The sequence below is a fragment of the Salvia miltiorrhiza genome, chromosome 1 (assembly GCF_028751815.1).
Source record: "Salvia miltiorrhiza cultivar Shanhuang (shh) chromosome 1, IMPLAD_Smil_shh, whole genome shotgun sequence".
NCBI lineage: Eukaryota > Viridiplantae > Streptophyta > Magnoliopsida > Lamiales > Lamiaceae > Salvia > Salvia miltiorrhiza.
In genome coordinates, this window is record NC_080387.1 from 27,071,789 (window position 1) to 27,095,850 (window position 24,062).

Below are 24,062 nucleotides of genomic sequence, written 5' to 3' on the forward strand. Positions count from 1 at the left end.
TTGTGGCATGATTAGTGCCAAGAAATAGTGCCAAAAGTGTCAACGGAAATCCAAAATAAAACTAAGTAAAATGGTCCTTTTGGCACTTATGGTACTAATAGTGCCATAAGTGTCATATGTGCAACAGAAACAACAGTAATAGAATCAAAAAATCATAAATGGATAATCTAAACCCTAAATGGATAATCTAAACCCTAAATGGAACATCTAAACCCTACGAGGAAGTGTTTAAAATGGTTCTTTTGGCAATAATAGTGCCAACGAAAATCCAAAGTAAAACCAAGTAATAAAATGATGCGTATGACACTTATGGCACTATTAGTGCCGTACGCGCAGCGGGCGCTGGCTTTTCCCCGCGAGCGCGCAACTCACCCATAAGCTTCCAACGGCCGCACAATCACCCCAGCGGCCGAGTGAAAAGGGCAAATTAGCATACCGCCTAATTAATGGCCATATTTTGATGTTTTAAGATTAGGGGCCAAAAATTGATTTTCAATCTTCATTATGGCCATTTGAGTATATTGTTTCAATAAGTTTTACATGATATTTCACAAGAACGACAACAAGGAGGGCTTCAAATATGTTATGATATGAATTGCAAGTAAGAGTGATCAGAAATGAGCAACATTTGTTTGGTCGAAATAGCATCCGGTAGGACCTCCGTCGGGTAGTAGAGCCAGCATGACGGGGCCTCGAGCCCCGTCTTCCACGGTCATTGGCCCTGTGTGCCAGTTGAGATCGGTGTCCACGTATCCCGGGTGCACACAGTTTACATACATATTCGGATGCTTCTTAGCAACAAGTCTGGTATAGGCATTTAGGGTTACCTTCGATATACTGTAAGCCGGTAGCTTCTTATGCCATCCGTTGGCTTCGATTGCATCTCGTTGCACATCCTGCAGAAACTGTTCCAGGATTTTGTCGATTTTCTCCTCCGTTAGATTCTCTATATCTCCGAGTTCTTCCCTTCTTTGCTCATCAGGGATGCGCTGCATCATCACAACACCCTCGGTAAATCGAATGTCGGAACAAACCTACTAGATCTCCAGTACTCACCGATAATACCCCACTCACGGAAGTAACATTGACGATCCGGGCTCCTGAGGTGGAGCGCTGCAGCAAAGGAAGAAGCGCCTCGGTTACGTTCTTGACGCCATAGTAATTTGTCTGTATGCATTTTTTTGCCGCCTCATAGGTTGTTTTCATAACGTCTTGAATCACGTTCATTGCCTTTCCTGCTAGCTGCATTGTCGATCACAAGACATGAAACGCCCAATTTTCTCTATCAGAGAGCGCTGCTGCTATGTTATGGCTTACCCATGTTTCGAGGTTGATATTTCTAGCCCTCAGGCCATCTTCATCAACTTCTACCCCAGTAGCTGCAGCATTGTTAACCTGCCAGAAAAACCACTATTATTTGTTATAGTATATGGTGTGTGTTGAAACTATATATAGGCATAAAGCAGACAATCAATATAGACGGAATTGAAATAACGAAAAACGAAACTAAAATAATAATGTTATCATTATTGATGAGCTGAGACAAGAGTTGGGAATAAACTCTTTATTCGTAAGCCAATAATGGTCGCTACATGTGCTTGCGGTCCACAACATATATCCCTAAGATACAATGGCTAAGTTGAATTCGAGATGCTGCACCACATGTCAATGTTCCGACAAACTACTAAATATTCGGGATTGAATATATCCCTATGACTCAAACTATAGGCACAACATGATAGATAATTCGAACTAAATGAAATGATTCTGACCATTCCAGGGCTCCTATTTATAACTAGAATAGGTTTGTTGCGACTGGGTTCGAATGTCTGTGTCCCTTGACTCTGGGTCAAGTGCGTCCCACCTATCTGCCGTATGGCGTAATCACTGCCACGTGCACATGGCCACACCCGAACTCGGCCATCCTCGTAGGAAATTGGGCTAGCCTGGAATGACTAACATAAAAGTTCCACTAGAGTGCATTAGGGTTGCCACCGGTTCAGGAACCGCCGGTTTCGGGCCCGAACCGACAGTTCAGGTTCGAAAATTTCATGAACCTGAACCAGCCCGCCTAAAATTTGAAGGGCCGATTTTCGGACCCTGAACCACCGGTTCTGGGCCGGGCCGAAAACCGGCGGTTACCGGACTTTTCCTCCTTTTTTATGTTTTTTATTTTTATTTTTTTGTATTCTTTTTTATGAAATTAAATGATTTGTGATGAAATTTCTAAATTTTTTACTTTACAAGTGTTGAATTTTTTTGAAATTACTCAACTTAATTAATATTTTAATTTTAATCAAATATAGCTTCTCTATTTATAGTGTACTACACATTATAGAGAATCCTACATTTTTCAATGTGGGATAATTTCAACTTAATGTAGCTTCACTATTTATAGTGTACTACACACTGTAAAGAATCCTACATTTTTCAATGTGGGATAATTTCAACTTATTGTAGCTTGACTAGCTTCACTATTTATAGTGTACTACACATGGTAGAGAATGTTACATTTTGCAATGTGGGATAATTTCAACTTAATGTAGCTTCACTATTTATAGTGTACTATACATTGTAAAGAATCTTATATTTTTCAATGTGGGATCACTCAACTTAAATAATATAATAACTTATAAATATATGTTGCGTTTTTCAACACTTGTAACTTGTAAGTTATTAAAATTTTAACACTTGTAGGTAATATTATTTAAGATTTTTAAGTTGAGTAATTTCAAAATTATTAAAGTTAAGTATATACATACGCAAAATTTAAAAAATACAACATATATTTATAAGTTATTATATAAGTTATATATTTATAATTTTTTTTTTGACATTTTTGGGGGAGGGGGAGCGATGAGGTTTGATCCCTAGACCTTATAAGTTATATATTTATAAGTTATAGGTTATATATTTATAAGTTATATATTACATGAATATAAGTTCTATGTTTATAAGTTAAGTTGAATCCCACATTGAAAAATGTAGGATATGAATTTGAATTTTTTAAAAAAAAATTGAAAATTCGGTTGGAACCGACGGTTCAGGGTCGAACCGTCGGTTCGGACCGACGGTTCAGGGTTGAAATATATGTGAACCTAAACCGGCCCTTAACATTTGGCGGTTCGGCCCCGAACCGGCCCGGTGGTCAACGGTCTGGACCGGAACCGTTGACCACCGGGTCAGTTTAGGATCGAACCGCCAATTCCGATTGGCCCTTGGCACCCCTAGAGTGCATCATAGTGGTGCACACTTGATTATCTCATTTCAAGATGACAATACTTATAAAATGGCTTTAGAGAAAAATGAGATAATAATCATCTTTTTAGGAAATGAGAGAAAAGAAAGAAGAAAGTTAATTAACAGAAATTTTGATTTTCTTATTGATAAATTTATTGATCAAAGAGAAAAGGGATAATATTATCATTTCTCGTTTCAAGGAGATAACACTTATAATATTTTCTCATAAATCTCGGTCTTTTTTTTTCTACAAAAGAAAATTTTATAATTTCTCATTCCTTCTTTTAACTCCAAAGAGAGATAATATTATTTTTTAATTTTTTGTACATTAATATTATCCTTTTAAAGTTAAAATAATGAATGAGAAATAGAGAAATTTTTATTATCCTTATTTTTTCATAATAAATTTATCAAGAGGAGACACCGAAAATATATTTACATGCACATTGAAAAAAACAAAAAAGACAGAAAATGATTTAATAAGTGAAGCGAAATAATTTTGTGAGGGACAATTAACTCAATATGGAGTAGCGTGACAAGGGAAGTACTTGGGTTTGTACCAAAGTAGTTGAGGATTTATTCAACAAATCCTACTTATCCTTGAAATGAAAGCAACACAATAAAATTGAATGATTTGTTACCAAAATATCGAGGCTTTGGAATTGCGTTTGGATGAATTGGGCGAGGGAGTGTATGCTGTGGGCATCTTGTACGTCAAGCTGATGGAATAGTACATTGGAGAGACCCGATTGTTGCAGCAGGTTGACGGCTTCCACGCCCCGCTTCTCATTTCTGGCCGTCAAAACCACGGTGACGCCAGCCGCCGCCAGCTGCCGGACTGTCTCGAAACCAATGCCCTTGTTTGCTCCGGTGACCACCGCGCATCTGTAATCGACATAGATCTGTGTTATTGCTACTACAAATTAAGTATTGGATTCGAGAAGAAGGAAGTGTGGGATTACCGCGTGGGTGGGTGATTGAGCTCCATAGATGCAATTCTTTGGATATTTGAATAGAATCCTGAACGCGAGGCAAATCTAGATTGAGGGAGGAGATCGCACTTGATTTGATTAGTGGAGAATTTGCGACGTTTAGGTTGGGTCCCAACTCACAACTTGCTACATTAGCCAAATTATATCTTGATTGAACAAAGAATATTCTTTGTGGATAGATACACTAGAAAAACAACAAACATTAATCTATACTACTATAAAAAGTATTTTAGACACTATATATATAAATTGCCTATTATATAGTATTTAATTTTAAAGATAATTAAGTAAATTATATACTTTCTCCGTCCCATAAAAATATGCATAATTTTCATTTTTCGTTCGTCCAATAAAAACATGCATAACCCATTCTCCCACTAAACATCACAATCAATATGGGACCATTTCCCACTCACATTACATTTTACAGGATTTCATAAAACCCGTGTCGTCCCAAATTATACATATTTTTATGGGACGGAAGAAGTATTAAAGAATATTTTAATTCATTAAATATGAAAATACCACAAAAATATATTAATTAAGAAAATACCACAAATATATATATATATATATATATATATATATATATATATATATATCTGAAACTTTTCTTAGAATCTTAAAAATATCCTACGGAACTTAATAATACTCTCTCCGTCCCACTCTAATAGGCTTGTTTTTCATTTTGAATAAAAAAATGTACTTAATTTGTGTGGACCACACCACTTTCCTCATAAAAGAAGCGAGCCTATTAGAATGAGACGGAGAGAGTAACAAAATTACGACTCCATTTGTGTCATAAAAACATGAACATTTGTAAGTGGCACGAGTTTGAAGAAATATTATATAAAAATGTATTGTGATTGCAAAAAGAGGTCATACTTTATGAAAAGTAGAGATAAAAATAAAGTGATTGTGGTGGGGGTAGTGTACAAAATAAGAAATGTTCATGTTTTGTAAGACAACATCAAATGACAAAAAAATCAATTTTTTGTGAGATAGAGGGAGTATTGTATAAATAAATATATATATATATATAGGGAGAGGTTCAGGAAAGAACCATAAATAAAAAAAGACCGGAGAACCATTTTCAGCCATTCGATCATCAAGATCTACGGTGGATGCATCATCTTGTTGGATGAATGCAGGTCCTGGGTTCGAATCCTGAAGGGAGCATTTTTTTTTGTTTTTTGAGTGCATTAATTTTAATAGCGGATGCATTAATTTTTACAGTGAATGCATTAGATTTGATGGTTCTCCCGTTCTTACAAATAATGTAGTTCTCTCTAGAACCACACCCTATATATATATATATATATATATATAGGGTCAAGTTAAACAGAGAATTATTATATATTTCATTTTGAACAAGTCTATACATTTTACGAACAGATCAACATAACTAACGAACAGACGTATTTAGTAAAAAAGGAGAAAAACTCGCCACCAGCAGGATTCGAACCCGGGGCAAATTGCTGTTCATGCGATACATTGATTTGTTCGTAAAAATTGTAGATCTGTTCGTTTTTATTTCACGAATTCTCTATTCTCTAAATATTTAGCATTCTCTGTTTAACTTTTCTCTCTCTCTCTCTATATATATATATATATATATAAATCACGTACAAACTAAATTGTACTCCCTCCGTCCCAATAAAAGTGGCTACGTTTCTATTTTGGTTTGTCCACTATAAGTGGCTCAAATCCAAAATAGTAAGGTTTTGGGCTTAATTAAGCTCATTTTACATATTTAATTAATGAGTTAATTGCCGGAAAAACCATATACTTTTTCGATTTTTGGTTATTTCCCATGACAAAAAAAGTCTGAACAGAAATCCATGAATTGAAAACTTAATTGTAATTTTCCCCCGCGTCCATTTTTTCCCCAAATTGAATCCGAGGTGGCAATCGGATTTCCAGCGTGTCATCGCCGGGAATTGGAGTTTTGCGGCGATAGTGAAGCTTTTTTGAGTCCAGTCACCTCGACCTTCGGCGCCAGCAAACCAGTCAACGGTCGCCTTGCCCGAGCCTCGTGACTCCACCCCGAGTCCCCGACGCCGGCGGCAATTGGCAGTTGGCACGACAATTAGTTTTGAGAGAACTGATTTAGATCCCAGCTCCCACCTCCGCCGCCCTCATCTCGCCTCCAACCTCCGCCCTCTCGCCTCGCCGCTTCCACACACCGCCTCCGCCCTCCCCTTTCCTCTTCCAGTTCGCTCGCCTCTATTCTCATTAATTAGGGCTCATTGCTTGACAAAGCAGGGGGAGGGAGACAGAACCAGATCTGCGGCGCCTCTTTCAGAAATTTGGGTAACTGATTCAGATCCCGGCTCCCACTTCCGCCGCCCTCGTCTCGCCTCCAACCTCTGCCCTCTCGCCTCGCCGCCTTCGCCCTCCCCTTTCCTCTTCCAATTTGCCTCCAACCTCTGCCCGCCGCAGTTTGCCTCCAACCTCACCTCCAACCTCTGCCCGCCGCCTTCGCCTCTTTCAGAAATTTGGGTTTCAGGCGGCGGTGATGTGGCTGCCTAGTCATCAGGCGATGTGGCTGCCTAGTCATCAATTTATTTTGACAGATGGAATGAATTATGCCATGTTGGATCGGAGCTCCATCGGAGATCGTCGGAAAATGGACGCAGGAGAAAATTACAATTAAGTTTTCAATTCATGGATTTCTGTTCAGACTTTTTTTGTCATGGGAAATAACCAAAAATTGAAAAAGTATATGGTTTTTCCGGCAATTAACCCTTAATTAATTCTCTAATTTAAACCTACAACTATTTGATGCAACCTAACCCTAGCCACACTCATTTGTATCATCGCATTTCTCTCTCGCCTCTCTCTACCCGCTGCACCATGAAAAGGCTAGTGTCCTCCGGATCTTTGCCATGGATCCTCAGACCCGTGTCTTCCGATTTCTCTCCCACCGGTGTCTACGACGCCGAGCCACTGTCTTCTCCGATTCTCCGTGGGTGCAACCCATTTTCTATGTAAAGCCTTGCCCAATCGAGAGTTTTGCTGTTAAGATTTTCCTTAAACTGTCGTCAGATTTTCTTTTCATTTGTTGGATCATTTCAAACTGTCACCACGAATTTAAATGAAAAATGAAGTATGTGTGATGTATTTATTACTCCTTCCGTCCCTGAAAATTGTGACCTTATTACTATTTTGGTATATCCCTGAAAATTATGATCTTTCCTTATTTGGAAATGACCCCACAAACTTTCCTTCCCACTATTTACATAAAAGTGTGGGACTCAATCTCCACTCAAACACAACTACTACATTTTTTCTTAAAATCTGTGTCATCTCCCTTGGGTTATAATTTTTAGGGACGGAGGGAGTATTAAATTACGGTTACTATTAAAAAAGAAGAGAAAAGACAAACTAAAACTCTTAAAAGCATAGGAAACGCAGACTAAGGGGTGGGCCTCGTTAAAACCTCCTTAAGAAAAACCCAGAGGAGAAAATCTTAGGAGGAAAAAGAGTGCCTATCTACGACAAAATAATCAAAGATGAAGAAAAGATGGCAAAAGAGCCAAAGAAACAAAGAACGGCCCTGACCATAGATGACAGCTGCACCATGAGCTTCAGACTAATCATCACTAAGGGTTCACTACTATCACAGTTGGGCAACCAATAAACAAGCCATCAGGCATGGATGGTCCCAGGGTCCAACGCTTCGAAATCCTATAAAAAAAAAAAAAAACCATGAGCGAGAGCAAGACTACGCAGTTGGATGTCGGTGTCAAACTGAGCTTCGACATGGTCATCACCTAGAAAAGACCGCTATCCCAGCAGCGCATTGAAAGATCAACACTTGAGAGATAAACGTAAGCGAACATCAGCTATTGCAGCCCCGTAGAAGGCGATAGAGAAGCGCTGATCCCAGCCCCTAGCTCACCAGAGTCCTGTAAAAAAGATCATGCCTCCCGGTAAGTCATCACCACCTCGTGAACAGGCCGGCCCCTGCAAGGAAGAACCAAGGGAGTCGACCATGAACTAATGGTATGCCAGAGTTGCCGGGGTCCAGAGGGAGCACCCCAAATCAGGCCTAACCAGACCCCATAAACACCCTGGAGCGCGAACGTTTTCCCATGGAATCACATGGAAGAAAACACAAGCAGAGCCGTTGAAGAAATCTCGACAAGAAGACTAAAAACCAAGCATGCCAAGTGTTTGAAGAAAAGCTGAGGAGAAACTTCCAAGGAAGGCAGCCGAGATCCATACGTCTGCCAAAAATCACACCCCAAAAGAGAGAGAAAAAGACCATGAAGGCCTTACGCACGAAACTGTGTGTGGACATATCTTTCCGAACAACGATCTTCATCTCATCAATTTCGTGCTGCCCAAACCCTTAGGGGTACGTGGGTTTGCCATCATATCCGCTGCCACGTTATCTTTCCGGTGAAATAAGGGAGACTTGAAGTTGAAAGTCTTTTAGGAGATCGGGAACACGATGCCAAGAAGCAACAAAGCATCAAGGAATTTTAGTAATGTGTGATATCTTTATGAAATAGGCGAAACATTAAGTTAAATTTTTAAATTTAATTTAAATTAAAGATTTTATTAAGTGAAACACGTTGTTCAAAAAGTTGGTTGTTGTTAACTCAATAATTAAGACATTTAATAACTTTAAATACTAGTGGGCCACACATAATTAAGGCATAACTATCATCTTTTCTTAATCTCTATGCCCAAAAGAAAGTGGCCAATTTTATTGGGACAGGGGGAGTAATATATAATGTTATCATAGCTTGATTCGTATTTGTTTGACAATTCAATATGACTGATAGATTTTTTTAAAAAAATAATTGTTGAATCAAATATATTAAATTGCTAATGAAAAAAAGTAAGTAATTATATTAATATGTTGTACCATCAAAAGGTTAACAATTAGTATTCATAAAAATAAGGCAAAATACATACATCCTTGCATCCTTAAAGCATCCACACTCTATAGAGGGGGGGGGGAGACCACACTTATGAGTAAGGAGCCCACAGTGGGATGACTCATTCTCTTACTCTATCTTTTTAGTTTTGATTTTTGTATTTTTCATTTAACTTTAATTGCATAAATTTAAATAACACAATTACTTAAAATTAAAATCGCATTAATTTAAAAAACCTACAAATTACATAAAAAAAAAAAACTAAAGACATAATTAAAAATTACTTAAAAAAAACCTACAATTTTCCCTCATCCCTTTGCCTAGCTAGAATCTTCGTCACTCGTGCTTTGTGGAGTTCTAGTTGATCTGGTGTCTTCATGAACAAGATCTGATCGTCGTGGATCTCCCGCTTGAGCTCGTGCTTCTTGGCGTACTTGACGATAATTCTTTTGAGCTTGTTGTCGGACTTGTCCAAGTACTCCTTGCATTCGGGTGAAGGCTCTGAGGCTTGCGATGCCGGCGCATTTCCCTTCCCCTTAGCTGCCCTCGCCGCCGCCTTCGCCGCTTTATTTCCAATCAGCCGGGAAGACGTGATTTCCTCGCCCGACTCTAAGGTGGTGAAATCGCCCATCTCAGTAGTCTTTGTCCTCTTGGAGGAATGCACATCTCCATCGAGGTACATAGATTTGAACCTCCGGTTGGTCCGCAGGAGCTTCCATGCGTTCCACATCTTGATGGGACCGCTTTTGCTCCTTGCTTGGTAGAGAATTTGGGCTTTCTCCCGAAGCATGTCGTTGGAATGGCCGGAAGGCCGCTTGGAGGTCGTCTCCACCCAAATTGCCTCCCACAACTTCACCTCTGAACTTACCCAGGCCCAATAAGATTTTATTTGCCGGTGGCCGAGGTTGGTGCCGATGAGGGGGTTCACCCGGTCGAGGACCCGTTGCCAATAGGACTCCCCCTTTTGGTCAACACCCCGGATGGCGTCGTTGGTCTACTTCGCCCAAATTCGGACGATGAGGTCTGTCTCCTCTAGAGTGTAGGTATGATGGGGGACCCTCCCTTCCTTCGGCGTCGGCGCCTTCTTCTTGTAGGCCTTCTCCTTCCGCCGCCCACCTTTCTTTGGCTTCGACGCACTATGTGCAGCCGGCGTCTTCTCCTCGCCGCTTCGGGGCTTCGTCCCCAATTTGAATCCCAATAAATCGGGATGGTTATCGCCGTAGAGATCGGGGACCCAATTTGAGTCATAGTTGTTGGGAATGTTTGGATCCATTTGAGAGAGAGGATGATGAAGAAAAGAGATAAATAGAGATAGAGAAAATGGATGAAGGTATGACTGGAGAAATAAATGGGAGATATTTATAGAGTAAGAAGAAAAAAAAAAGAAAAAAAAATAGGGAGGAACGGTCATATGATCGTCTGAAACAAAAGTTAAAAAAAAAAGAGAAAAATCGGCTCAAAAGCCGTTGAATTCAAAATTGAACATTTTAATTTTTTTTTAATATAGCGCGTGAATGCACGCGCTCAGCAATTAAAGGGAATAAGCCATACTCGATTTTTCGAGTCATACTCTAGAAGGAGAGTGCCACATTGGGCTTACTCGATCTCTCCTTTACTCGAGTAAGGGAGAACGAGTCACCACTGTGGATGCTCTTATACTTTGGTATTTTATTAGATCTTTATAATTTTATTAAGAAAAAAAGAGAACCCCTCAGCTAGTGTTGCCGCCGGTTCCGGGCCTGAACCGACGGTTCAGGGTCGAGAATCCTGTGAACCTGAACCGGCCCGGATGAAATGTAAAAGGCCAGTTTTCGGACCCTGAACCGGCGGTTCCGGGCTTTTTTCATTTTTTTTGTATTCTTTTTTATGAAATTAAATAATTTGTGATGAAATTTCAAAATTTTAATTCAACTTAAAATATAAAATATAAACATGTGTTGAAATCGAAAATATAAACATGTAATATTTTTTATGTCATATTTTTAAATTAAATAACTTGTGTTGAAAATTTATATTTTATAAACATGACAATTAATATATTTTTAAAATAATATTTTGTTATGTCATCTTAATTAATATCATGTCATCTTAATTCTTAAGTAATACTTGTGTTTTTTTTTTTTATTAAATGACTTGTGTTGAAAATTGAAATACAATAAAAGAAAAATAATTCTAACACACTGACAATCAAAATAATGCATAAAAATTGATATTTTTATTGAATTTATTCTATGTACAAAAAAAATATTACAAGGATACAAATTACAATCTTGAAAATTGAATAAGTAAACTAAATAACTAATTCATTAAAAATTTACAATAAATTCCGAAAGAGAGTTGTCTAAAGGGGGGGGGGAATAATAATTAAGGGCTTGAGCTCAATTTTAATATTTAATATAAATATTAAAATTGAGTGGCCTACGTATCTTCATTGAATAATGAAGAATCAAAGCCCACGTAGTTCTCCTACCTTAACTTACCTAATCGTAGTCCTTCTCGGCCTCGGATCGTTCGGACTCGGTGAATTCATCGTTTGGGCTCTCGTCGGCTTGATCCCATTCATTCTATTGAGCTCGCAACTCGGCGTTGGACCAATCATCAAGCAACATGGTGGCCTCCATGTTTCGAGGATCCATGTTGCTTCTTCTTTCGTCCAAGACAAGCCCACCAACGCTAAATGCTTGCTCGACGGAGACCGTGGAGGTCGGGACCACGAATAACTCCTTGGCCATGGTGGCGAGTATGAGATATTCCTTCTCGTGCGTGGACCACCATCTCAAGACGTCAAATTGTTGACCACCTACATTTTTGAAAGCAAATGTACTAGACAAATATATATCTAGCTCGTTAGTAGTATAGCTCCTTTGTGTATGCATAAATGAATAAGCGGCTTGAGCCCATTCGTTTTGATCAAAACTACTTCCTAAGGTGGAGGAGCCATAATGACCTTGTGAACTAGTAGTACCACTTGAAGAGTATGAGGGGTTTGCAAGCATATATTTTTGTTCATAGTCATTAAACAAAGCTCTAAGTGTGTTATCTATTCTAAGTTTAATATCATCTAATGCGGGAAGGTACCATTCTAGCATTTCATTATTTTTTAATCTTGACTCATAAATATCCCTAAAGGTACCATAATAAATTTCTAACATGCGATAAACACCGCCAATTTTCATTGTAGGATCTAAAATCTTAGCAATTAAAAAAACATCGTGAATTTCAAGAAAATATTTAAGCCACTTAATGATCATTTGATATGATACATCCTTCAAATCGTTTTTTTTATAACAATCATTTAAAGCAATACCAATGAACATGCAATGTTCTAAAACTTTAATACTAGTGCAATAATAAACACCGGATAAATCCGTAGTAGCATTTTGAAAAACCTTTAAAAGTTGAAATAAACTACCATATTTTTTCCAATAAGAGGGCAATAAAAGCAAGTTAGCCTCGGGAGTTGATATAAAAAAATCACATAAATGATCAATATGTTCCATGGTAGATGCAAGCATGCCAAATGTTGAATTCCAACGTGTAGAAACATCTTTAACAAAATTTGTATATCGATTTTTTTTGTGACGACAATATTTTTATCATTTTTTGCCAATAACGATTTTTCTATGCAACATATTAACGGCTTGTCTAATAGGATCAACAACATCATTAATAAGAGAATAAACATCTTGTACACATCTATTTAAAACATGACAAATACAACGAGCATGAAAATACCTACCATTAAAAGAGGGTGCGCATACGGCAACTAACTCGGGAATGGAGGCGGTGTTGGCGGATGCATTATCAAATCCAACAGAAAATATCTTATTTAACATGCGATACTCATTTAAAACCGAAATAATGAATTGAACAATATTAGTAGCATTATGTATTTCATTAAAATCTCTAAATGCAATTAAACGTTTTTGAATTAACCAACTTTCGTCAACCCAATGACAAGTAATACACATATAAGAATATTTTTGGAAAGAAACACTCCATATGTCTAAACATATAGAAAAATTTTTATTTAAATTCTTAAAATGTTTTCTTAAATCACGTTTTCTTTCTTCGGCTTGTCGCCTAATATTTTTGCACATAGAAGTTCGACCAATTTTTTTGGCGACCGGATTATAAGCATTTTTCATAGTATGTTCAAAAGACATTTTATCGGCAAATCTAAAATTCAAATGCTCCATTGAAACATAACGAGCCATGTACTCTCGAACATTTTGTCGATCAAATTTCCATAAAACATTACCTTGTTCATTACCTTGGCGTTCGAAAGTTTCGGGACGTAGTTGAGTTTGAGTTGTATGGATTCCATACTCGACGGTGTGCTTACTCTCCATGTGCCTTGAGAGGGTGCCATAACCCCCTCCCGTTTGCCATTGATAAGTAGCATTGCAATAGTTGCAATAGGCAATGAACCTCTCGGGAGCATTTGGACCATCATTTGGCTTTTTAGGAGCGGGTTCCCTCCTAAAATGTTTTGTGAAAATGTTAGAAGTAAGTAATTTACTCTTACCCTTACCTTTACCTCTAGTGGGAGGGATTTCCTCCTCAAAGTTGTGACGTGCTTGCTCGGCTTCCTCCTCCGCCTCTTCGTTACGCAATGTACGTCATGCATATTCTTCATCCTCCGCTTCTTGAAGTTGTCTAGCATATGCTTCATCCGCCAAATCGGCAGCCTCCTGGCGTGAGCCGAAAGGTCCTCGTTCAACTGACACTTTCACCCTTTTCCTAGAGGATGATGATGGAACTTGAACATTTTGAGTAAACTCGTGAGAAGTGAGAGTGCTATCAATATCTTCTTCGGGGTCGACATTGATAGACTTGCCACGGCTACCACGACCATGAGACATGATAACAAATAAACAAGTAGAGAAGAAAATATAGATAATAGAGGTTAGAGAATAATAAGCAAGAACAATAAAGTAAATGAGCAAGTGAGTGTAGTGATAGTGTAATTGAAATATATAGTATAGTATAGTATAGTATAGTATTTAGTACTTAATAGTAGTACTAGTAGTAATATAATGTAAAGCAATAACAATAAAGTAAATGAGCAAGTGAGTGTAGTGATAGTGTAATTGAAATATATAGTATAGTATTTAGTAGTACTAGTAGTAATATAATGTAAAGCAAGAACAATAAAGTAAAGCAATTAAGCAAGAGAATATCTAAAGAATTATAGAGCAAGAGCAATTTAACAAGAGCAATAGCAAAGAATGGATGAGAATTAGAAGTAGAAGAGAAGAGAGTGTAGAATTGTTAATACAATGGGGTGAGTTTGAAGGTGGAAGAAGGGGGGTATTTATAGATAAAATTGGGTGGGGGAAAATGTGAATTAGATAAAATTGGGTGGGGAAAAATTAGAATTATAATTTTGAATTTGAAAAAAAAATTAAAAAAAATTTAATTTTTGAATTTTTAGCTAAAGAGCCGGTCAAGCCTAGCCCCCTAGCCCCCTAGCCTGCGCGCCCTACCCCTGCGGCCCTGCCCCTGCGCGCCCTGCCCCCTCTGACAACCTGCCTGCCGCGCCAGGCCTAGCGGTTTAGGGCCGAACCGGCGGTCCGGCCCGGCGCTACCGGCGATTCGACCCTGAACCGGCTCGACGGTCAACGGTCCGGGCCGGAACCGTTGACCGCCGGGCCGGTTCAGGGCCGAACCGCTGGTTCCGGTTAGCCCTTGGCACCACTACCCTCAGCTGTTGAATGCCTCCCATCAGCCGGGCTTCCCCACGCACAACTTCGAGATATGGCGGGAGCGGTGACTGCGTAGTGAAGTGAAGCAGGTCGAATTAATGGCTTGTGAAGCTCGAAGGAGAAGTACGACCCAATCAACTAGCTCTTGATCACCAAATCGGCAACACATTAGTGAAAATCCACAAGTCATTTGGATGTTTTGATTCGAGGAACAATAACAAGAAGTTGTCTATGAATATAAATATTCAGAGTAGTTCGATTTTAAAAAGCAATGTCAATAATATTTTTTATAAAATACTTAAAATAAGACTTTTCTTAAGAGCATATAAGATTTTATTTAAAATCAACTAAGACTTTTTTTTTATTTTAAATAATATTTTTCATAAAATTAAATATTAAGACTTTTGGCAAGAGCAAATAAAACTTCTCTCAAGAGAAAATAAGACTTTTTATTCATAAACGAGACTTTTGTTTAAATGTGATTAGACCTTTTATAAAATAATGAAACTTTTCTTTAGAACAAATAAGAATTTGTATTCATAAATATTAATATTAGACTTTTCATAAAATCAAGTAAGATTTTTCTTAACAGTAAATAAAACTTTTATTAATACCAAATAGTAAGACTCTCTTTGAAAATAAAACTTTTTATATAATCAAGTAAGGTTTTTTTCAAAAATAAATAAACTTTATAATAAAATACAAAAAGACTTTGTAGTACAATGGATAATATACTAGCTTATTAAGTCAAAGTTCTTGAGATTTTTAATTTATGCATTAGTTATTTTTTATTATCAAGGAGTGACCGGCTCTTGGCCCATAGCCAACCCTTCCTCAGCCCGCTTCTAGCCCACACCCAGCCCAGTCTCATGGTATAAGACCAGTTTCATGCAAAGACCACCTCTTATATCACCATTTAAGCCAATGGGCTAAATTCAAAAACCTAAGGTACTTTGTTTTAGTTGGATCATTTTTCATTTAAACAATCTAAAAGCCTCAACAAAAAACTAAGAGCTTTTGCTTGTCTTTGAATTAAATATAAGTTGTATCTGGTTTATTATTATTAGCTGGACAACATCCCAACATCCTAAATAAGTTTGACATGATATTTCACAAGAACGACAACAAGGGGGGCTTCAAATATGCTACGATATGAATTGCAAGTAAGAGTGATCAATAATATCCTTCTCAAGTCAGAGGAGTAATGATCAGAAGTGAGCAACATTTGTTTGGTCGAAGTAGCATCCGGTAGGACCTCCGTCGGGTAGTAGAGCCAGCATGACGGAGCCTCGAGCCCCGTCTTCCACGGTCATTGGCCCCGTGTGCCAGTTGATATCGGTGTCCACGTATCCCGGGTGCACACAGTTTACATACATATTCAGATGCTTCTTAGCAACAAGTCTGGTATAGGCATTTAGGGTTACCTTTGATATGCTGTAAGCCGGTAGCATCTTCTGCCATCCGTTGGCTTCAATCGCATCTCGTTGCACATCCTGCAGAAACTGTTCCAGGATTTTGTCGATTTTCTCCTCCGTTAGGTTCTCTACATCTCCGAGTTCTTCCCTTCTCCGCTCATCAGGGACGCGCTGCATCATCACAACACCCTCCGGAAACTCAAAATCCAACTAACAAAGTAAATAGAACAAACCTATCCCCACTCACCCATAGTTCTCCCCTCAGGGAAGTAACATTGACGATCCGGGCTCCTGAGGTGGAGCGCTGCAGCAAAGGAAGAAGCGCCTCGGTTAGGTTCTTGACGCCATAGTAATTGGTCTGAATGCATTGTTTTGCCGAGTCATAGGTGGTTTTCATAACGTCTTGAATCATGTCCACTGCCTTTCCTGCGAGCTGCATTGTCGATGAGAAAACAAGAAACCACCAATTCTGTATCAGAGACAAGGGTTGCTCGAGCGCTGCAGCTATGTTATGGCTTACGGCTTACCCATATTTCGGTGTCAATATTTTTAGCCCTTAAGCCATCTTCATCAACATGTACCCCAGAAGCTCCAGCATTGTTAACCTGCCAGAAAAAAAAGCTGTATAAATCACAGTTTTCCTCTGCCCTCAAATATAAACAACCTCATCATTCAGATTGGTTTCTCTAACAAATCAATTATTCTCCCATTTGTTAGGGCTGACAATTTGTGCATGTTGTATCGTATCACAATAAAACTAAACACTAAAACGATCAGTTCAAAATCTGCTCTGCACAAACACGATAATTGCAACTCTAATAATAATAATATACAAAAATGAGATGATCGCGACACAATATGTTCTTTTTATTGTTTCTTGTTGATACGATAAGCACACGAACTTCGTGAGTGTAAATGTCATGCTTTCTTGTCATATAAAAAATTGTTAGCAGTTCTCATATTCACATTTACTAAAAAATATTCCACTATTTCCGTCACCCAAAAAACTTTCTATAAGAGAGGGACACAGATTTTAAGACGAAGTTATTATATGTATTGAGAATGATGAAAAAGCATTGTAAGTAGTTTTCGTGAAAACAAGAAAAATGAAGGTAAAGATAAAGGTAAATGAGAAATTATTGTGATGGGGTAATGTCTAAAAATAGAAGAGAAATTTTTAATGGGGATGGGCTGAAAAAAAATATATTAGAAAGTTATTTTGGGATGGTGGTAGTATATATGTCAATAATGCTATTTGGGTAAAAATATGTCCGGACAAAAATTAGTTAAATATATTAAAAAAATTAATTTATTTAAAATTTTTGATTTAAAATAAAAAAAAGCATTTAGTTAGTTTTATTGTTTTATCCATACTATAAATTTTTAATAAATTTTTTTTGTAAGTACAGAAATTACGAAAAAACAATAAAATTTAAAATGTATTACAATAAAATTTAGAATGTATTAAAAAGTTACCAAAAAAAACAAAATACAATGTGGAGAAAACATTAAAACTCACTATATCCTTTTCAAATTTCAACAATTTTTTTTAGCTAAAATCTTAACACTTTTTTTGTCCAAACATACAGCACACAATTTTCTACAATTAAATTTGTGATGACAGCATACATTAATTAGATGTACATGTACACTGAGACAAAAAGAAAAGGGACAGAAAATTATACACATTTAATAAGTGAAGTGAAATTAGTGGTACAAATTTGTGGCGCACAATTAACTCAAATGTACTTGGGTTTGTACCAAAGTAGTTAAGGATTTATTCAAGTAGTCCTACAACACAATAAAATTGAATGATTTGTTACCAAAATATCGAGGCTTTGGAATCGCGTTTGGATGAATTGGGCGAGGCAGTGTATGCTGTGGGCATCTTGTACGTCAAGCTGATGGAATAGTACATTGGAGAGACCCGATTGGTGCAGCAGGTTGACGGCTTCCACGCCCCGCTTCTCATTTCTGGCCGTCAAAACCACGGTGACGCCGGCCGCCGCCAGCTGCCGGACTGTCTCGAAACCAATGCCCTTGTTTGCTCCGGTGACCACCGCGTATCTGTAATCGACATAGATCTGCGTTATTGCTACTAGAAATTAAGTATTGGATTCGAGAAGAAGGAAGAGTGGGATTACCGCGTGGGTGGGTGATTGAGCTCCATAGATGCAATTGCTGGCTTTGAATCCCGAGTGCGGGGGAAAATTGGATCTGTTGAGGGAGGAGACGGCGCTTGATTTGGTTATCGGAGAATTTGTGACGTTTAGGTCGGGTCCCAACTCACAACTTGCTGCATTAGTTAAATATAATCTAATTGAACACGAAATTAACAATTCATTGTGGATGTACAGACTAGAAAAACACTAACAAACATTAATTTATACTAAAATGTTCCATGATTAATTTTAACTGCAGAAGACCCACCCTTTACTTTTTTTGTGGGTGGGCTGTGAAAATATACTGAAAATTCGGTATACCGGTCATACCGTACCATAAAATACCGAATTTAAGGTATACCGATTTATTTGATAAGGTATGATACCGTACCGAAGATTTACGGTAAGATAAATGTATGGATTTTCTAGATACCGGTGTATACCGATACCGCGGTATATACCGGAAAAAATCAATAAATACCGTATTAAATGTATATATCGAAATACGGTATGATACCGTATTACTGGTATACCGAATATTACTGTATATACCGGTGATGCGGTATCATACCTTATTCTGGTATACCTTAATATTCGGTATATACTGGTAATAAGGTACAATACCTTATTCTGATATACCGCAGTTGTCCGTATATATTGGTATACCGAAAATCGCGGTATATATCGTATCAAAATCTATATAAAACATATAATATATATTTTTGAAAATATTTATAAAATTTATAAAATGATGTATATAATCTATATTATGTTAAAATAGAATTTTATTAAAAGAAAAAGAAGAAGAACCAAGAAACCCTTGAGAGCACAGAAGAGCAAACTAAGGGCCGAGCCTCATTAAAACTCTTTATAAAACCAGAGAGGAAAAAATCTTAAAAGGGAAAAAGAGTGCTCAACAAAAGAAAAAACTGCTAGGGAACGGAGATGAGACAACTTCAGAGGTTCCGGCTGAACCATCACCCCTAAGCAGCTCGGTTCCCGATCACAGTAAAACAAATTAACGAACGAAAAAAGGCAAAGCCGAAGCAACCATAAAACGACAAAAACTCCCCCCGAAAACCACCAACAGCTCAAATATTATGTGAATATATACAATTGTACATGAATTTATAAATATCATCAAATGATACAAAAACAAATAAAATATAGTATATAGTATAAGTCATACAATAAAATAAAATTGTTTATTTTGATATTATAGTATAGTTATAATATATAACTAAAATTATTGTTTTACAATAGATTATACATCTAACTTATAGTAATAGTTACATATATAATAGCATAGTTATAATATTAGTATTATATTATAAATAATATTACGTCTAACATATAAATTATATGTAACTTATAACATCTATATAATTTACTATATATTACATGAATGCATACAAGTATGCGAAAAGTGAATAAAATATGATATAGTATGTAAGTTATATAATTTAAATATGAGACTAATTATATGAAAGTATTGAATACTTGGGCACGAGATGATTGATTAATAGTGATTTTAGTTTTAAGTATATGTTCTGTCTTGGAGTCTTTGATTTCATTCAGTATGTCTTCTATTTTTTTTTATGAACTAAATATATTATATTCTCTAAAGTTTAGGATTTTCTTTTTCTATATACTCCATAAAATATAATAAAAATTACACCTGATGGGTGTTAATTTACATTGATATCATTAATAATAAATGTATTACTTTTTGTTTATTTGTGATATATTTTAATTATTATGTCATTATTATATTTGTTAAATATTATTCATTATCTAAACATGTTTTAAATAAATAAGTTATCAATTTTTTTACCGTATTGAATTTTTTCGATTTCGATAATACCGATTATTTTGATATACCGTTAAAGTGCGGTATACCGTGAAAGTACGGTATACCGAAATTCGGTAAGGTATACTAAAATAAAGGTACGGTAAAGATTTTGTATATTCTTCATACCGTACTTAAGGTATACCGAACTAAGGTATACCGTAGATAAAGGTAAGGTAAAGGTATGAATTTTCTCCATACAAGAGGTAAAGGTAAGGTATAAGGTATGGTCGATTTAATAAGGTATACCGTATCGTCCCACCCCTAGGTATAATTAGACAAAGGTGGATGAGAGAATTAGAGTTGGAGCGGAGCAAGAAAACTTTTAATAAATTACAAAAAAATGATGCTTTCTGAAGGTAAATTATAAATGGACAAGATTTGTTCCTTATTTAACTAGGGGTTTGTATTTGAACACACATATACATATTTGTATTTGTATTTGTATTTGTATTTGTATTTGAACACACATATTGTCTCATGCTAAATGGTGGCATCTAATCAAAATGGTCAATATTTCTTTATAAAAAAGAGGGAATCGGAATTCATAGATAGTTAGAAGGGGTTATCGCTTAAACAATACACGAACTTTAGTCAAAATTGTATTTTATCTAAATTTTTAATTAAGTCAAAAATATATAAATTTATATTTTAATTACAAATCTCACTTTGACGGAGCTCCAATTAATTTTAATTTGATCAAACGTTGATGTGTCATAATTAAAATCATGTGGCACAAACATGACTTTTTATTATTTTTTTATTTTATAGTTTATAATTACTCAAAGTCAAATCACACACCACACCAAACCCTAACCCTATATGATCTCTCTCTCTCTCTCTCTGACACACACACACACACACACATCCACTTTCCACCACCCCAAACCCCAATCCGCTCCGGAGCCCTAGTACCTGTGACTGTGTCCGCTTCCTCGTCGGCCCACACCGCCCCTCAGACCACCGATTGCCAGATTGCGCTGCAGCCCGCAACTGCCTCCCTCTGGTCCGTCGCGCCTCCATCCGTCTCCCCCGGTTTGCCTCAGCCTCCGCGCCCTCAGTCTATCTCTGCACCTTCGTCCGCGCCGGTGCCTCCACTCGGGTCAGTGATAAAACATCTAAACAACTAATTTTTCCAACATTTTGCAACGTTCTCTGCTCCAAAGATGGGAGACAGGTTGGTCCTTCATTCAATATTTTATGTTTTGATTATTGGTTTATTATATTTTGCATATAATATGAAGATTCGATTAGCGTTTGAATTAAAAATTGACCTTTTTGTTAGATTAAAATTTGCAGCTCAAAATTCGAGTAGAGTTCTTCAATTTTTTATTTTATCATTATTCTATTTGTAGAATAAAATTTGTTGTAATAATTAATTATGGTGGTCGATTTCAGGAATTTGAATGCTCTGAAGTTAATATTGGGGGAAAATATGAAGGTAGATTTGAGTTAGATCCTGATTCATTTGTCTTCTTAAATGTGAAGGGCTTAGTGAATAGTTAGGATATACATAATCAACTAAATTATGTTTTCAGATTCCTAGGTCTAACACCTATATGATAATTAAAAGTGACAAAAAGGTCATGGATATGTTGGCATACCTAACTAAGAATCGGAGAGTTTTAAGCATATATGTTAATACAGGAATCATGGGGACTGATGTTGTGCATGATAGTAGATCTAGTTGAAGTTGGCATAAACGGTACTCTCGCCGTCCCAATATTAATGGCTCATTTCTTTTGGGCACGAGTATTCAGGAGATTAAAATTAGGCGGTTAATGTTATTTTTAATTAAGATGCACCATCCTGATCTCTCTCTCTCTCTCTCTCATCTCACAGATCCCTGCTCTTTTTTCACAAATCTCGCTCTTCCTCCCATTTGATTTCTCAACGCCCCAAGAATCAATCTTTAAGCTACCATCAGCTAAACCCATCTTCCACAAAAGCAAAAATAGACAAACAACAAAAAAATCAATATGTTTCTCAAGTTTTCCCTTTCCTTAAAGGGGGACCAAATTCCACCGCCTACGCGGCGGCGTTCGACTCATGCGCCTGCCCAAAGTTCGGCAAACAACTGCAAGCTCACAAGCTCAAAAATGGGATTCACGGGCGTGAGTTGGTCAAGGCCAAGATACTGGTCAAAGCAAGAGAAACCCTCCCCAAATTTGCCGTCGCCGTTGCTACTACACGAGTCCGGCTAGTGGTCGTCGCAGCCCGCCAAAACTCCCCGCTTGTGATGCCTGCGAGGTTTCAGCCACCATCTACAACCCCACCATTTTCTCCCAAATCTGCAACAGAACTACCGCCTCTGCTCTATTTCCCCAAATCTGCAACAGAGCCTCCACCTCCGTCATTGGAGGAGATCTCAAGTCAAAAATTTGTTCTTTAATGGAGAAGATGGGGAGGCGGCTAGAAGAGAGGGAGGTCGGCAAGAAGAGAAATAGTGGAAGAGAAGGGGAGGCAACAAGAAGAGGGGGAGGTCGGCAAGAAAAGAAACGGTGGAGGAGAAGAAGTGGAGGCAGCGGGAAAAGGGGGGATCGGCGTCGCAGTGAAGGCGCGAGGTTGGTGGTGGCGGCGGCGGGAGGAAGAAGGCGGAGGGCGCATGAGAGAGAGAGAAAGTGAGAGAGAGACCAAGGAGAGTGAGGGTGAAATTAGGTGGGTGAGTGTTTTTAGGGTTAGATTTTAGGTTTAAAAATTAGGGTTAATTATACATTTAATTGTTCCTTAATTACACCCAAAAAAGCAAACGAGCCAATTAACGTGGGACGACTTAAAAATAAATACGAGCCTTAAATATTGGGACGAATGGAGTATTGATTTAGGAAGTGATGAGGAATGTGAATACATCCCTATATAATCTGATGGTTTGATGATAATCTTGATGATATTTGTCTAGCTTCTGATGATGAGAAGTATTTAAAACCTCAGAGGTCGAAGAAGGCAAAAACTAATATACTCCATCCGTCCACAAAGATTGTGTGTTTATTAATATTTTTGTCCGTCCACAAAGATTGTGTGTTTTCATTTTTTTGTAACCTCCTTTATACTTTAAACCTCATTCACACTCAATATTTACAAAATACCCACACTTTACTTTTACATTTTGGTGGACCCAATACTACCATTTAACACTAAAATCAAATCTTCCAACTTTTTTTATTAAAACACGCACCCTTCACTCTACCACACACTCTTTATGGACGGAGGGAGTATTTGACTTAATTGTTGAACCTGATAAGTTTCTTCCACCTGACATTGAATATGATGAATCTGATGGGCATGTTTATTCTTCCGAAACTGAGGATGGGGGAGAAAGTGTGAAAGTGAGGAGGAAAAGGTATGTCTATGATCCTAAGGTCAATCACAAAGACCATGATATTAAGTTTGGGCTTAGGTTTCAAAATGGTTTTGAGTTTAGAAATGCTCTTACAATTTGGGCATTTTCTACTGATAAATGTGAAGCCCTTTGTCTACCATCTTGTCCATGGATGGCACACGCGAGTGTTGTGGTAGCTAATAAGTCTTTCATGTTAAAAACATATGAGGGAGACCACTCTTATCGTAAGACAATGAATAATAAGTTGTTGACATTAAGATGGATTGCAAATAGTTATTTGAATGCATTTAGGGTCAAAATTACCATGGATATTAAGGATCTTAAAAAAGATATTATGAATAGGTATGGAACATTTGTTATTAGGGACAAATTGTATAAAGCAAAGTCTAGAGCTCAACTGCTTGTTAGAGGCTCTGTTGATCAACATTATGCATCTCTTAGGAAAATCTTGCTGAGTTGAGGGA

At 37.4% G+C, this 24,062-nt stretch overlaps 1 protein-coding gene across 3 annotated transcripts; it reads right to left on the reverse strand.

Moving 5' to 3' along the window:
* Positions 1 to 485: 485 nt before the first annotated feature.
* LOC131017599 ((+)-neomenthol dehydrogenase-like) lies at positions 486 to 18,670 on the reverse strand. 3 transcript variants are annotated; one of them, XM_057946423.1, is made up of 5 exons: positions 18,392 to 18,607; positions 3,882 to 4,125; positions 1,318 to 1,395; positions 1,057 to 1,242; positions 486 to 989 (listed from the first exon to the last, which is right to left on the reverse strand). In XM_057946423.1, exons 1-5 carry the CDS (start codon positions 18,415 to 18,417, stop codon positions 612 to 614), a joined length of 912 nt encoding a protein of 303 aa, XP_057802406.1. In that variant the 5' UTR covers positions 18,418 to 18,607; the 3' UTR covers positions 486 to 611. The 3 variants fall into 3 exon arrangements, with proteins under 3 accessions (XP_057802406.1, XP_057802401.1, XP_057802393.1); XM_057946418.1 differs by lacking the exon at positions 18,392 to 18,607 and adding an exon at positions 4,203 to 4,443; XM_057946410.1 differs by lacking the exons at positions 486 to 989; positions 1,057 to 1,242; positions 1,318 to 1,395; positions 3,882 to 4,125 and adding exons at positions 15,835 to 16,418; positions 16,495 to 16,680; positions 16,775 to 16,852; positions 18,071 to 18,314 and having other exon boundaries at positions 18,392 to 18,670.
* Positions 18,671 to 24,062: the final 5,392 nt, after the last annotated feature.

What these genes read in the sequence shown, in the direction of transcription:
- LOC131017599 (XM_057946423.1), bottom strand. Translation starts at nt 18,417, where the DNA reads ATGGAGCTCAATCACCCACCCACGCG. An exon ending in CTCAATCACCCACCCACGCG is followed by an intron (nt 4,126 to 18,391) that starts GTAATCCCACTC and finishes TGTCGATTACAG; the next exon opens with ATGCGCGGTGGTCACCGGAG. An exon ending in TCCAAAGCCTCGATATTTTG is followed by an intron (nt 1,396 to 3,881) that starts GTAACAAATCAT and finishes TTTTTCTGGCAG; the next exon opens with GTTAACAATGCTGCAGCTAC.